Source organism: Enoplosus armatus, chromosome 6 (genome assembly GCF_043641665.1).
Source record: "Enoplosus armatus isolate fEnoArm2 chromosome 6, fEnoArm2.hap1, whole genome shotgun sequence".
Classification (NCBI taxonomy): domain Eukaryota; kingdom Metazoa; phylum Chordata; class Actinopteri; order Centrarchiformes; family Enoplosidae; genus Enoplosus; species Enoplosus armatus.
Genome location: NC_092185.1, coordinates 2,544,451 through 2,558,374, shown reverse-complemented (window position 1 = coordinate 2,558,374; position 13,924 = coordinate 2,544,451). Strand labels below are relative to the sequence as shown.

Below are 13,924 nucleotides of genomic sequence, written 5' to 3'. Positions count from 1 at the left end.
TCAGTTAACTTTCCAAGGTAGTAAAACAGCCATAATTATACAAAATCCTCCAAAACTCTGCAGTTTGAGATGTGCTTCTCGTCATCATATTGGGTCTCATACTTGCACTGCTTTTTATCTTGTGTAGGGACATGAGGCTGGCAGCTGCATCCATGACTTATTAGATACTAAAAACATGACATTCTTCAAAACATGAGCTAGTTTTGAGATGACGGGCTCCCGAGAGCTGAAAGCAACAGTCAGCAGCGAGATTAAACTGAAACGTAACGTATGCAGTAACAGAATAAGCAGATCGCTGACCTTTTAGTACGTTTCAGTCTTTGTTAAAGCAACGCAGAGTGAAGCCAGAATACTGGAGCGTGTCTCTGGTCATTTAACCTTTTTCATGAACTTTAACGCCAATTTTACTTTTCAGACAACAAACAGTAAAAAGAGAAAAGAAATGACAGAATAGAGGGTGAAGTTGGATGTTAAGGAGTAGTTAAACATATTGGGAAACACGCTCGTTTGCTTTCTTGCTGAGAGTCAGAGGAGTTATTTCTGTGCGGTTAGCTTAGCTTAGCATAAAGACTGAAAACAGAGGGAAACAGCTAGCCTTGGCTCTGTCTGTAGGCCAGGTGCTGTTTTAGAGAGGTTTTGAGCCGAACGTTTGTCTCAGTTACTTCCTAGAGTCTCTGCTGGTTGCCCGGCAACAGAAAAAGACATAGTCCGGCACAAATCGATGTTTATACAGTTTGGTTTTTGTACTGATTAAACAAACGTGCTATAAAACTATTTAATTAGTGAGCATCAGCAGTGCTGGAAGGAGGATTTTGTTCAGCGAGAGCCAGGCTAGCTGTTTCCCCCTGTTTCCAGTCTTTTATGCTAAGCTAAGCTAAGCTAACTGTCTCCTGGCTCCAGCTACGTATTGTACTTTGTGGTATCGTCAAGAAAACAAACAAACAAGCAAACTATCGCTGTAAGTGCATTAGCCCACGTCAGGGAAACAGCACACTGAAGAGCCTCCTCTGCTACAGAATCTGCCGTGTAACAGGGCAGGAAGTTTATAACACTTAACGCACTCTGAAGCACTTCAAACCCTCTTCATAAACCCTGCAGATAAAGAGACGGCTCCTTTATAAAATCCTCTGGAGTGAGATTATTCATCACCTCACAGTGTCTGTCAACTGAAACAGCTCATTTAATTTATGAATAAGTATAAGTTTCAAATATACAATAGATTTAAGCAGGTTTCCACCTTTACAGTCTTTGGACCATGAATCTCGACGACACCACTTCCACACAAACCTGAAGCCGTCTCCAGCGGCTCCGTCGAGAGTTATGTAGCCTTCATTTTCGTGCCTGAAATAACGACGTCTGGTGTCAGGTCAGCAGGAGAACTCCTGATATCTCAGCCACATTGCTGAACTCATGTGTTAGTCTCATGTACAATCCAGCTGGATTTGGTTGGGGCTAAGTCTCTCATTAGCTGCGCTGCACTTAAGAGACCAAAACCCCTTTTGACAGTTAAATTGGCTAGATTGCCTCCTGTTTTCCTCATCATCGCAAGGGTGCAGACCAAGAGCCTTTGAAGAGCAGGATTAAAACCATGTGATTTCTTTTAATTGGACCATTAGTAGAGAATTAGCATTGAGCTTTGTAGCCTCGTTAAGGAGAAGGAAAAAAACCCCACCAGGTGCCTGCTCAGGACTCAGGCTCGTTAGATCAGAACATTCGGTTAATTAGGACTCGCTTTTGTTCCCGTGTTGGTCACTCATTTGATGACGTTTTTCATTTGTCGTCCGGAGCTCTGGGACACACATGCTCGCCGCTCTCCTCCCTCCTTCTGCGGATGTCGTTTTTCATAAATGTTCCTCCCAAACCTCCTTTTCCATTTGGCCTCTAATGGAATATGGAAATCAGCAGCGGCCACTTATCTTCATGTGTGTCGGGCTCTCAGGGAGCCGTTTGTTCGCTCTTTTAGAGGTGACCGAGAGGTGAAGCAATCTGCAGCTGGTCAGCACCGAGTATTTAAAAACAACACAGGGTTTGTTCTCAGGTAGTTTGAGGACATAGTTCAAAATGTTGCCACATAAATTGTTCGTTTCAGAAGAGTGTAATAAACTGACTCAAGTCTGAACTGAACTGTGAAGTCAGTGTAATGTCCTCTGAGACATTTTCATATCAGCGAATCTCCATTTTTCTCTCTTTCAGCAGCTCATATAAACGCATTTTACATGCTTTTACATTCGACACTCACTTAATGTGAAAAGTCTCGCGATTCACAACGAGAGAAGCAGCAGCAGAGGTTTGTTTAGGAAAGATAAGAACAGAAAGGCAGTAATCCGGCAGAACAGCACGAGAGCGACCGCGCTCACATACGTTATCAAAAATGTTGTTCGATCATTTATTTCAGTAGCTGTTTTTGTTATTGTTGATTGTTAAAGTCGAGATGAAACGTCTGCATCGTGGCGCTGTTGCTAGCTAGCTAACTAGCTAATCTTAGCTCTGTACCGCTAAAAGTTGAAGATTGATTGATTGATTGATTGATTGGGTGGATGTCATGATATTATTGGTTGAAATTGGTTGGTTCAAGCTTCTGTAAGCACGTCATATGTTGTTGGATTTTGAGATAAGAATATAAAGAAAAAGATTTTTGCAATTGTTTTGGCGTACGTTGTTAAATTGTTCACAATATGACTGAAGTCCAGCCTGAAATATTTCAACAACATGTCTGATGTATTTCCATGAAACTTTGCACAGACATTCATGTTCCCCAGAGGATGACCCCTACTGACTTTGGTGACCCTCTGACTTTTCCTCAAGCGCCACCTTGAGGTTGACATTTGTGGTTTTGAGTGAAACGTCTCCACAATTATTGGATGAATTGCGCTGATTGTTTGGTTCAGACGTTATATTCACACTTTGCTTTATGATGATGACATTCCCATCAGCCTCAGCTGTACTTTGTGTTTAGTGCTAATTAGCAAATGTTAGCATGCTAACATGCTCAACTAAAACGGCGAACATGGTAAACGTTAAACCGGCTAAACGTCAAAGCATTGTCACTGTGAGCTCTTGGTCTTGTTAAGTAGCATTAGCTTGACTGTATCAGTGGATTTTACTCACATTTACCTGCCAGCGATGATGTCTTTGCAGTTATTTATCTCCCGCTATGTGGGAGACATCGCAGCTGTTAGAAATGTCTCATATCTCCGACTCAGAATTACAACTAGGAGGCTGATGTGAATGTTTTATTCACTTGGCTGCTCGTAATTACGATCCGTAAGATATGGATGGTATTAATCTGTAAGAAATGCAGGTTTCTACGTTAAAACAAGTGATTATTTTGCGACACTGACTCAGCGTCCTGTTGAAGTACTTTGTAGTTTTTTTCCCCTTCCTTTATTTCAGTGTTTTTTTGTCCTCTTCAGCTCTTGGCTGGATTGTATCTAAGTGCGTCCAGACTACAGGTCTGCTTGTCGCCCTCTTTCCCTCCACAGGCTCTTTGGGGTGACGGGGAACTGTGCAGCCTGCAGTAAGCTGATCCCTGCCTTTGAGATGGTGATGAGAGCCAGAGACAACGTCTACCATTTAGACTGCTTCGCCTGTCAGCTCTGCCGCCAGAGGTAAGATTAGGGGAGCAATTAGCCAGGGAGATCAAATTCAGTTGACTTATCTGGGAGGTGTACTAGTGAGCTCACTGGTCGTTATGAGTGTATCACCAAAGCATTGTAGTCAGAATGTGATGAAATTTACTGCACGGTTTAAAACCTCGAGGGGTTAAAGACTTTGTATATCACTTGGATAGTTAATCAGCCAGCAATCATGCAAGATTAATTTTCTGATTATCATAGCAGCGGATGTATGCTGAAAATATGCCTGAAATGCTCCTCTGGGACCTCATGATTCACTTCATCTCAAGCAAGAACCTAGACCCAGTTCCATATTTTTATTTCTCTCTGCAGATTTTGCGTGGGAGACAAGTTCTTCCTCAAGAACAACATGATCCTGTGCCAGCTGGACTACGAAGGAGGCCATCTTAATGGCAGCACAGAGAGGCAGCTTCAATAAGAGGTAATGTTGTGATGGCGATGAATTACAGTCCCAGGCAGCTGCTCTCGCAGTTTGAACTAAACCATGCGCGGAGATATCTGGAAGGTATACAAGCGAGCCCACAAGCTCATCCCAAATATGACCATATGTAGACATGAGACTTCAAACCAGAGGCTGCTGACATTAGCAAGAGAGTCCATCCCAAGATATGAAGTAGCATATTATCTCTGAAGAAGTCTGCATTATGTGACGTTTAGGCCGGACGCACATTAATCCTTGTTGTGTGTCACGACAGGTTTGTGAATATTTTAAGCACATATTAAGTAGGCCGAGAGACAAACGTGTCTCAGTCAGTGAAGTTGAAACCCATCTCAAAAGTTTCCCTTCAATCCTCTTAATGAAAAGTAAAGTCATTCAGCTTTTAAATCAGCAAAACAAACTGTGTGGACGCCAAATCTTTAAACCAGGTTCCTACAATTTAAACTGATAAAGGAGCTCTATTTAAAACATGGTTTAAAGCTATACAAGATATTAGTCTACATCTATCTATCTATATCTATATCAACACTTAATCAAATGTGAAAGGGGACACCCATATGCACGATTATGACCCAACCATGCAGCTCTACGCAGCTTTTTTTAGCCTCTTTTAGCTCATTGTTTTAAGGAGCATTTACTGCGTAGATTAGTGTCACAGCTGGTGAACATTCAGGAGCGTTCAAGGCCAGACAGCTTTATTTATTTGTTATTTATGTAACACATCTCAAACACAGGCAACTCAAAGTGCTTTACATGAAGAAAAGCGTCAGAATACATCCAAAACATTAAGCAATAAAAAAAAACTAATTAAATGAAATACGGAGTTGGTGGAGACCAAAAATGTGGAAATAAATAAATGGTTTCATTGCAGTCTGTCGCTCTGCGTGGTGCTCGCAGATCACGCTGGCTGTTCATTACTGTTTGTTATAAAACAAGAAGCTGTTGTGCTCCACTGTACTTTGCAATTCTCAAGAGTCTTAAGTTAATGTTTAATCCTGACATTCCCAAACATTCCCAAACACTGGAAAAATAAACATCACTATGAAAAAGAGCTTTAAACACACCAGTGTTCCCTCCTCTGTACATGTGAAGCTGTATAATGTTTTTAATGATTACATTATTATGATGATCATGTTTTAGGTCGGCCGTGAGGGCAGATGGGAGGAGTTTGAAAGCAAGTGCAGCAAAAATCCACAATTATGAGGGTTTCGGGGTCCGCCTGGGTTCAGAAACAGACCCCAAAGCCACCAGCAGCCCAACCTGTTATTATGATACTAACTCTACTACTACAGGTCATAAAACACACAACGCTGCACTGGACACTTGATGGACTCTGGAAGTGGGGAGTTTTTTTTACTCGTGGTTGGTTTTAGGTCTTCCAGAGTTCATGTTGAAAACGTTAGATTTTGGGAGATCATTTTCCCTTTTTTTTTACATTAAAATCTGAGGACTTGACCAACTGTGGAGGTTTCAGTCCATTTTATTGTGAAGAGAGGTGAGAAATGAGGAATCTTTGATACATGAATGGTCAGATGTTTGTCATTAGCTGTATATTTTGCGAGGAGAGTGTTATAACGGGAGTCTAAAATGGCTTCTGTGTTGGTTTTCTGGCCTCCAGATGCTGCAACTCGAAGACCCAAATAGTTTTGTTGATGTTGGATTTATTCTGCAGACGTATTTAAACTGTTGTCAAATGTAAATGTGACCACCGCTTTTTAGAAGCCTATTTTTCTTGGCTCTTGACTTATACATGAACGTGTCTGATATGACCTTCATGCATGTGGATGAAAAGTAAAATAAAATCATGATAATAAGGTAAAAAAGTATCAGTGAAATTGAACTGTGAATCATAATTAGATAAGTGACATTTTCACTTTGGTGGAAATTAGTTCTGTTCAACACACTCGCCTCCCTACTGAGTTACACAACCTCTGGGAATGTGCTGCATTCAAACTCATTAATCTCCAACTCAAAACACTGAAGTGAAATAAGGTAAATGCACTTAAAGGATCAGGCTATCGTCTGTTTATCCAAAGCCTGATGTGTCTCGTTCCTGGGTGCCATAGAGCTCCATTGTTGTCCAAAAACCATTAAAAACACATCAATGAGCCACACTGTTGCACTGGCCGACATGTTCCTTCATTACCATGAACACACACGCCGTAGTTTATTTTGACTCACTGCCACACACACACACACACACATCACAGCACCAAATGTGTATTCATCTGCAGTTGAAAATAGTCCCCAACAAATGCACCATTCACTCCTGTTTGATTGAGGAAAAACTCCAGCTGTCCAGCTGTTTTGGGGAAATTACTGAACCCTTTCTTGAACATGAAGATACATATTTGTGGCTTAATTTAAAGATGTTCAGTAGGACGCAGACAGCGTAGGGACGTTTGTTGAGGACCTTGTTGAAATGTGTTGACTATGAGAAGAATAGAGAATAACGCCTGCCTTATCCTTTAAAAGGCAAGAACAAAATATAAGTTAAATGTTAATTTCCTCATTTGTAAATTAGTGAGAAGCCCGAGTAAGAAAGTGCTGCTGACTTTGGAGAAATCCCTCGTGTCTGAAGCAGTTCATCATACTCTGATTTTATTCACATGAAGGTTCATGTTGATAGTAACTTGATTTGATCAGGAAGTCTCATTGAAATGGAGTCTTTTTCAAGGGAAACCTGAGAACAACCTGCAAAGAAGACCAACGCGTCTAAACTCAGACATCAAAACACTCAAGCAACACAATAGTCAATAAAAACAATCACAAGAGTCTTAAAAAACACTTGACAGCAGGAGTTTATTCTATTTAAAATCCTGTTTACTTGGATTACCGTTAAAGTTACAACCTACCTAAGACCTTTGCATGTAAAACTGTGGTATTTTGAGTGTAATGTTGCCTTTGAAATATAATAAAGATGGTTTTTTAGTGTGTTTTTCCTAAAGAGAGAAATATTACTTTCTACTGGAAGTTCCCTTGTAGCAAATCCCACAACCATTTATTCAGAATGTATACCACAATTTATTATAAGACAAATAACCTTTCTATTACAATACCGCAATTAGTGGACACATGAAGCTGATTGTATGTTTTTGTTGAACCTCTAAAACCACACAGAGTGACCTGGAGCTGCTTTCTATTTTCTTCTCTCTGCAGATCAGAGCTGCACGACTGTGAGCCAGTTGGACTACGACACTCACAGCAGCACAGTCGGCTCATCAGCTTCCTGTTTCAGGCTGAACCGTGTGTGGAAACAGGCCCGATACACTGGGACGCGTCTCCAGCAGCCCCCGTGATTGAACTCTTTATTATAGAGCTGCGTGCTAACGATCCTGAAAACAGACATTTCTGATCAGACGGACCCAGAGATCAACCAGGAAGTGAAGATGGAATAATGAAACTATCAGGACGATGTTTTCCAGAGAACTTAAAGTGGACTGTGATGGTTCGCCCCCCCCCCCACTCCCCTTTTTTTGTCCTCCAATCAACAAATAGAGCAACTAGTCTTTGCAAATAATCTGTTCAGCAAACTTTAAAATGCTAGATGGCAGGAGAGAAGCCAATCAGGCCACACATAGCATCAACCAAGTCATCCGTCACAAAACACTGAGTTGTCTTTTTTAAACGTCTCTCTGATTGTCGGATTGTTCTGGCAGTCACTGAACTAGCCTCTGTGGTGAGCCCCACCCGTCTGGCACGTAGAAAACATATTTGCAAATACCGTTTGGCTCAGTTCATCAACCGCGGAGGATCAACTGTTTCTCCATCATCTCTGAAGACTCCGAGTGAACTGAGCGCCGCTTCAAACCCACCGTACTTTTTGCTTTCACTCTGATCTCAAGCTGTTGCTTTTTTTCTTGGCTAATTAAACTGAATTTTAATTTCAGTTTGTGTGCGTATTATTGAAGTACTGAGATGACCAAAATCAGTGTGAGCAGTGCAGGAAATCAGTTAAAGATCCAGACATTTTATAAGATATGTCAAAATTACTTTGTCTGATGTGATTTTTAAACAACTAAAAAGTTCCATAAATGACTTATAAATTCTTAAAATTACATTTTCTCCTTCCAGAATCTATGAATATGTAAATATAGTGTCTTTTAGAGTCAAACTCTGCACATACATCATTGTGCACAGTGAGGGTCGAACATGCAGGAAAAGTAACAATCAGCAAAAAACCCATTTGAGTGGAGGGGACTTTAAATATCTGCTTGGTTTAATCTCAACATTTCATGCTACGTTAAAATGTTGCCGAGATAAAAGAACAAGCCACATCAGCAGGCGTATTTAGAGGATGAGGGCATCAGATAAAGTCAGATCTCTTCTTCCATGTCAGACAGAAACCCACTTCATCCGATCCTCGTCATTTTAGAGAAGATGAAAAGTGATTTGACTTCATATAGAGTTGCATTCGGTAAGATGGCGAGCAGAACGTAACAGTTCACAAGACATTTTCTGTATCATCCGTGTGCATAAACCAGGATGCGGCAGTACAGTAAGAGGACCAAGCATTAGGAATTGTGCCTAAATAAGAATATAGCTGTGTGACTTCAAAACAAACATGTAAAAAACTAACATAATTAGTGTCTGCAAAACAAAAACTGCACCTACTGTGGTTGATATGATACAGAAATGAACTGCAGATGCAAACATACATTTTGTTTTAAGTTAAGTGAAAACTCAAAAAAAGTTGTATTCAATAAGTAACATGTTAGATCCATTAGACTGTTGGAAACGTTATGTATCTCAGCAGCTACACTGATGGTGCCTGTGCAGATGCTGATTTTATTTTTAGTTCACATCAACAGAAAACATGAACAGAAAGTGTGTATTTCTGTACTGCAAACACTTCATATACTTAAATGTATTTGCACTTGGTTTTGGTAATGATCTGTAATACTTTATCTTAATTAAATTCCCAGTCTAACTGTGCAGCGTCATTGAAGGGCGTTAAGACGGTCCTTTGGCGCCACCTAGTGGCGAAAAGCGTCCGTTACAGCTCCGGCGCACTTCCGCTCCTCCAGTCAACGAGGAAGTTCAACCGATGGATGACAAACGACATCAACCGTTTCCCGTTGTCTCACCGTGAACCCGTCAGATATCGTCGTTTTCCCACAGGAAGGTGACCGTTTACCTGTCGGTATGGCGATGTCAACATTTCAGAAGGTGACCCTCGCGACGTGTCTCGTGCTGTGCGTCGCTCTGCTGCTTCCCAAAATGCTGTTATCGCGGGGACGGAAGGATGCTGCTGAGCGGCCGGAGGGTGCGTCACCTTCCACGGTTTCTATTTATCCGTTAAGATGCCTTCAGCTCGATGTGCGCAGGCTTTTCACAGTGACGCTTCTCATTTGTTAGCCTCTGAGGTGGTGATGTAATGTGTGTTTTAGTATTTGAAGCTGTGTACTCGAGTACATCACCGGTGTATCAGCCTCCGTGCAGTTGCGCTTTCCTCCCTGAAGAGGGCGCCAAACACACCGAGACACCTGCATTAGTTTATGAGCTGGATTTATCAAACAAGTAGGATCAATATACATCTCTAAACACACCCAGGTAAAACTAACGCACTCTACCTTTATTGATAGAAATAAGGTGGACAAAATAATAGAAACACCTGTCAGTATTATGCAATATAATCAGAATCAGAAATACTTTATTGATCCCGAGGGGAAATTATACAAATTATATAACTTCCTAAATGAACATATGGTTGAATGAACTGTTGTACTAGACTGCATGACTGTTAGCTAGGTGTACCGTAGCCCCAGTTTGTGCCTCACATGTATTCATTCCGGTCAGAAAGGTAAGCATCAGTTGAAAGATAATTAGCTGGCAATGTTCGAAAAACTGAATTTGATATATTTTATTGAATATTTTCTCCATGGAGATGGATTAAAAAGGTGTTTTCTGACAAGCTTCTGGGTTTTACATCTTTTACAGAAAGAGGTGATCTGTCTGACCCAAGTTATTGCTGATACATGAGAGGCATATTATTGACAGAAATGGCAAAATATTAAAAGCACCTCTTGATATAATAATATACAACAAGACAAACTACCACCTGCAAGAACACCATGTCGCTGAATCAACACCAACAAAAACTGAACATTATAACCTTCATGAAAAGTAAGCTTTACTGGAGGAGTGTTATATTAGACTGACTGATCAGTCTAATACGATGATCAATAGAAGCTGCAAACTTAAATAATGAGGAAGTACAAAACCTTTTCCCTCTGAAATCATTTATGTCAAAGGTTTAAAGTGAGCCTGTACACCAGGCTTTGTTTTGTGTTTGACCAAAAAACATTTGAGATGTTTTAGAAGTTAGATGATGAATTCCTGGTGACTTCTAGTTCAGATTGTGTTGAACTTTCTGTTGTGAATCAGTCATGTTTTCTCCAGCTGACTCCCAGGTGAATCCTCCTCCTCCTCACGCGTCTTCCCCTCCCTGCAGGTTTAGGTCGCCTCCCTCCGATGATGCACCGTCAGGCGGCCCCGGAGAGTCGAGGCCAGAGGGCTGCGGGCTCCAGCTTCTCCAGAACCCACAACCCAGAGGCCATAGCCAGGGCCAAGGGAGCAGGAACCGGGGCAGGAACCGGGGCAGGAACCGGGGGCAAATCCAACCTGGCAGGACAGATCATCCCCGTGTACGGCTTCGGGATCTTACTCTACATCCTCTACATTCTGTTTAAGGTGAAGTACTGGAGACTCAACACACTGAACAATACACCGTATAGACAGAGAACGGCAGAGCCAGGCTAGCTGTTTCCCCCTGTTTCCAGTCTTTGTGCTAAGCTAAGCTAACTGCCTGAGAGAGGTAGATTTATATTCATGGTACATTTTGTAGACCGTGTAAGAGTATTTGTCAAACTTCACAGTTTGACTCGTGTTGGACTTCAGTACCGTTTTGGTATAAAGTATTTCTGATTCAGTACTGACTGAGACGTATCAGTGGCACTGAGTATTGACAACTGTCAAGTACCAAAAGCTTGTTGAATGATCAGATTCTTTATTGATTCTTTGACATTTTATGATTTCAATTAAAATAATTCCGATTGTAGAGAATTCTTTTCAGGTAAATTTCATGTATGTGTCAATATGTAATATTTGAGAAGTTTGGCTTATTTTGTTAAATTAAAAATGTTTATATAAGTTGTTTGTTGTTGGTATGAAAGCTCTTTTATATATAAACAAATTTCAGAGGAGACGCAGCCCTGATTCACAGTAAAATCTAGTAAAATGTCAAAGTATTTCAAATGGATTTTGTTTTGATGTGTTTTGAGCGTTTTAACGTGGTTATCGTCTCCCTGTTAGATCACATCCAAGGGGAACAACAAGCCGACAGAAAGCAGGTTTCCTTCAGTTCGCTCAGAGAACACGAAGAGAAAGATCAGTGAGTGTCATTCAACATCAATTAAACTCTTTCTTTTAACATTTTTTCACTAATCTTTTCTTAAAAATTGCAGAAAAGCACCAAAGCCCTCTGATGCTTTTACCTTTTGTTTCTTCAGAGTTCAAATTATTTCATATACTTAGTGTCCTTGAGTATGTCCTCAGAAACATCACATTTATGTGGCAGACGCTTTTGTCCAAAAACCAGCTGCAGTGCAGTGTGTTGTACAGATGGTGCAAAGAAACCTGTGAAAGTTGTAAACTTTATGTTATAATGTCTCCCAGAAGAATAAAAGCTTTTTGTCACGTCTGCATTAAGTCTCAGAAGCTGATGTAAATCTTTAGAGTGCATTAACATAATGAGAAAGACATGAATGTCGGTTATTGATTGCCATGAAGCATCATACAGTAAGATGAAGCGCCGCCCAAACTAGAGCCGTACATGTTCCAGTGATTGTGAGCTTTTGTGCTGCAGTTGTTTTTAGCTCCTTTGTGCTCCGACTGGGTTTAAGATGATTCTGTCTTTGTTGTCCTCCAGCGGACTTTGAGTTGGCTCAGCTGCAGGAGAAACTGAGGGAAACCGAGTTGGTGATGGAGAATATCGTTTCCAACGCCCACCACAGCCCCGACAGGTGGGTGTGCGTCCTCACAGACGAATCATTTCACCGCTCAGCCGCCTTAATTACAAGCGTGCAGTCATTTCTTATATATCCCACTAAGTTTGAACGCTCATTTACTCTCCTCATGTGGTTCTGCAAGACGTTCTCTCCCTTTTTATATAATGATGTCTTATTACAGCATGTGGGTTGTTTTCTTCAATGACTCCGAGCTTAAAGCTTTTTTAATATTGTATTAGTTAAAAGCTTTAAAAGGTTCATTACTTGTGACTATTAGTTACTCCAGTAGGTTATATGTTTGAAAGTATTTATTCCTTTATAATCATCAGTGCCCAAAACACCAAAAATGTACCAAATTCCACATAAAGAAATGAAGCATCTTGTTTGTTCTGAGAACAGCATGTTAGTATGGTCCAGAAATGTTCAGCTAACGAGGGCCGAATGTGCACATTTAAGGCAGAATAATGGAAACAGTGGGATCAAGACACTACAGTGCTCCACAGGTTATAAAAATGGAAGATTGTTTAGCTTTCCGTGTGTGTTGCAGGGTGAAGGGGGTGACGGCGGATCAGGAGGAGAGTCTCCTGCAGCAGCTGACGGAGATAACTCGGGTGATGCAGGAGGGCCAGCTGGTGGACAACGTGGCCGCAGAGAAGAAGAGCCAGGACGACTGGGAAGGTACAGGAGGCCGTTTCATAATGTACATTTTAAATACTCACCACCTTAGAGGATCACGAGAGACATTTTGCATCTTTTCTTAAGATGCTAACCAGCTAACCAGCCTCCCTTCGTCTTATTACTGTATGAAACAAAACTTTAAGGGACCGGTAATGTTCTGTTTAGTAAGGACAAACACTTTTTCAGCACTTTAACGCACTAAAAAGCAATGGTGCGTTCAATACTCGTGGTTAATTCCATTATCTGATAATACACTTTTTGATGCTCAAAACGACCACGTTCACATCGTCTGTGTTTGCTTTATGTTTTGTCTTTCAGCTTTTATGCAGCAAACACTCAAATAATTCAATGTCGATGCTCCTGAAAAGCATTTCAACAAGGAAGAGATCTGAAAATGTCTTTTCACTGCGCAGCCATGCAGTAAAATAATGAGACTTTCAGTAAAAAACATGCTGCTCTTTGTGATGATTCCCCTTTCTTAAGCTTCTTTCAAAGTCTCTGCAGGTGTTGCAGCATTAGCCCAGTTGGATGAATATTGATTACACTGTGCTGATCTGTATTTATTGCAAGTTCCCAGAGTGACTCAGACGATGGATTTTTGACACACACTTCCTGACAGGTAGATTCGTAGATCAAGGAAATGCTGATCAAGTACTGACTCATCACATTTCTGTAAAGTTTCAGCAGATTATCCCGAGGAGCCTCAGCAGTACTGGGAACACTCACGCTGCTGTTGTCAGCACAGTCAGCAGCACCGCAGTCCACAGGCGGAGACACAGGCGGAGACACGGGCGGAGAGGACACAAGCCGATGGGGCCGACCTGGAAAACATTCCTGAGGACGTTACAGGTGGAGGAGAGGCCAAGGAAGCTCTGGATAAAGACGCTGTGAGGGAATCTGATGCTACGGCAGTAAGTGGGGAGAATGTGGGGCCAGAGAGGGTCACGCATGAACAGAAGGAGGGAGGGGGTAAAATCGATCTGGGTGTCCCCGAGGAGGACCTGGCTGGAGTCCTGAAGGAGCTGGAGCTCACGCTGAAGATGACGTCCACGATGGAGCAGGAGAAGATGGAGGACCTCACCAGGTCGACGGAGACAGAAGCTTCCTGCAGCGCCGTCAGACGGAGGAACAAGAGGAGGAGAGCAAAGAAAGCCTCCCACTGA

At 41.6% G+C, this 13,924-nt stretch overlaps 2 protein-coding genes across 2 annotated transcripts in view; both read left to right on the top strand.

The window, feature by feature from the left end:
* The window catches only part of LOC139286490 (rhombotin-1-like), a 4,995-nt gene extending 942 nt beyond the window's left edge, over positions 1-4,053 (top strand). The window contains exons 3-4 of the mRNA XM_070907297.1: positions 3,483-3,608; positions 3,948-4,053. Of these exons, the coding sequence (XP_070763398.1) occupies positions 3,483-3,608; positions 3,948-4,053 (232 nt within the window). The remainder of the gene's footprint in view (positions 1-3,482; positions 3,609-3,947) is intronic.
* Positions 4,054-9,219: 5,166 nt separating this feature from the next.
* Positions 9,220-13,924, top strand: ric3b (RIC3 acetylcholine receptor chaperone b). Its single transcript, XM_070908140.1, has 6 exons — positions 9,220-9,340; positions 10,529-10,767; positions 11,389-11,467; positions 12,005-12,098; positions 12,631-12,761; positions 13,449-13,924. The coding sequence occupies exons 1-6, from the start codon at positions 9,220-9,222 to the stop codon at positions 13,922-13,924; spliced, it is 1,140 nt and encodes a 379-aa protein (XP_070764241.1).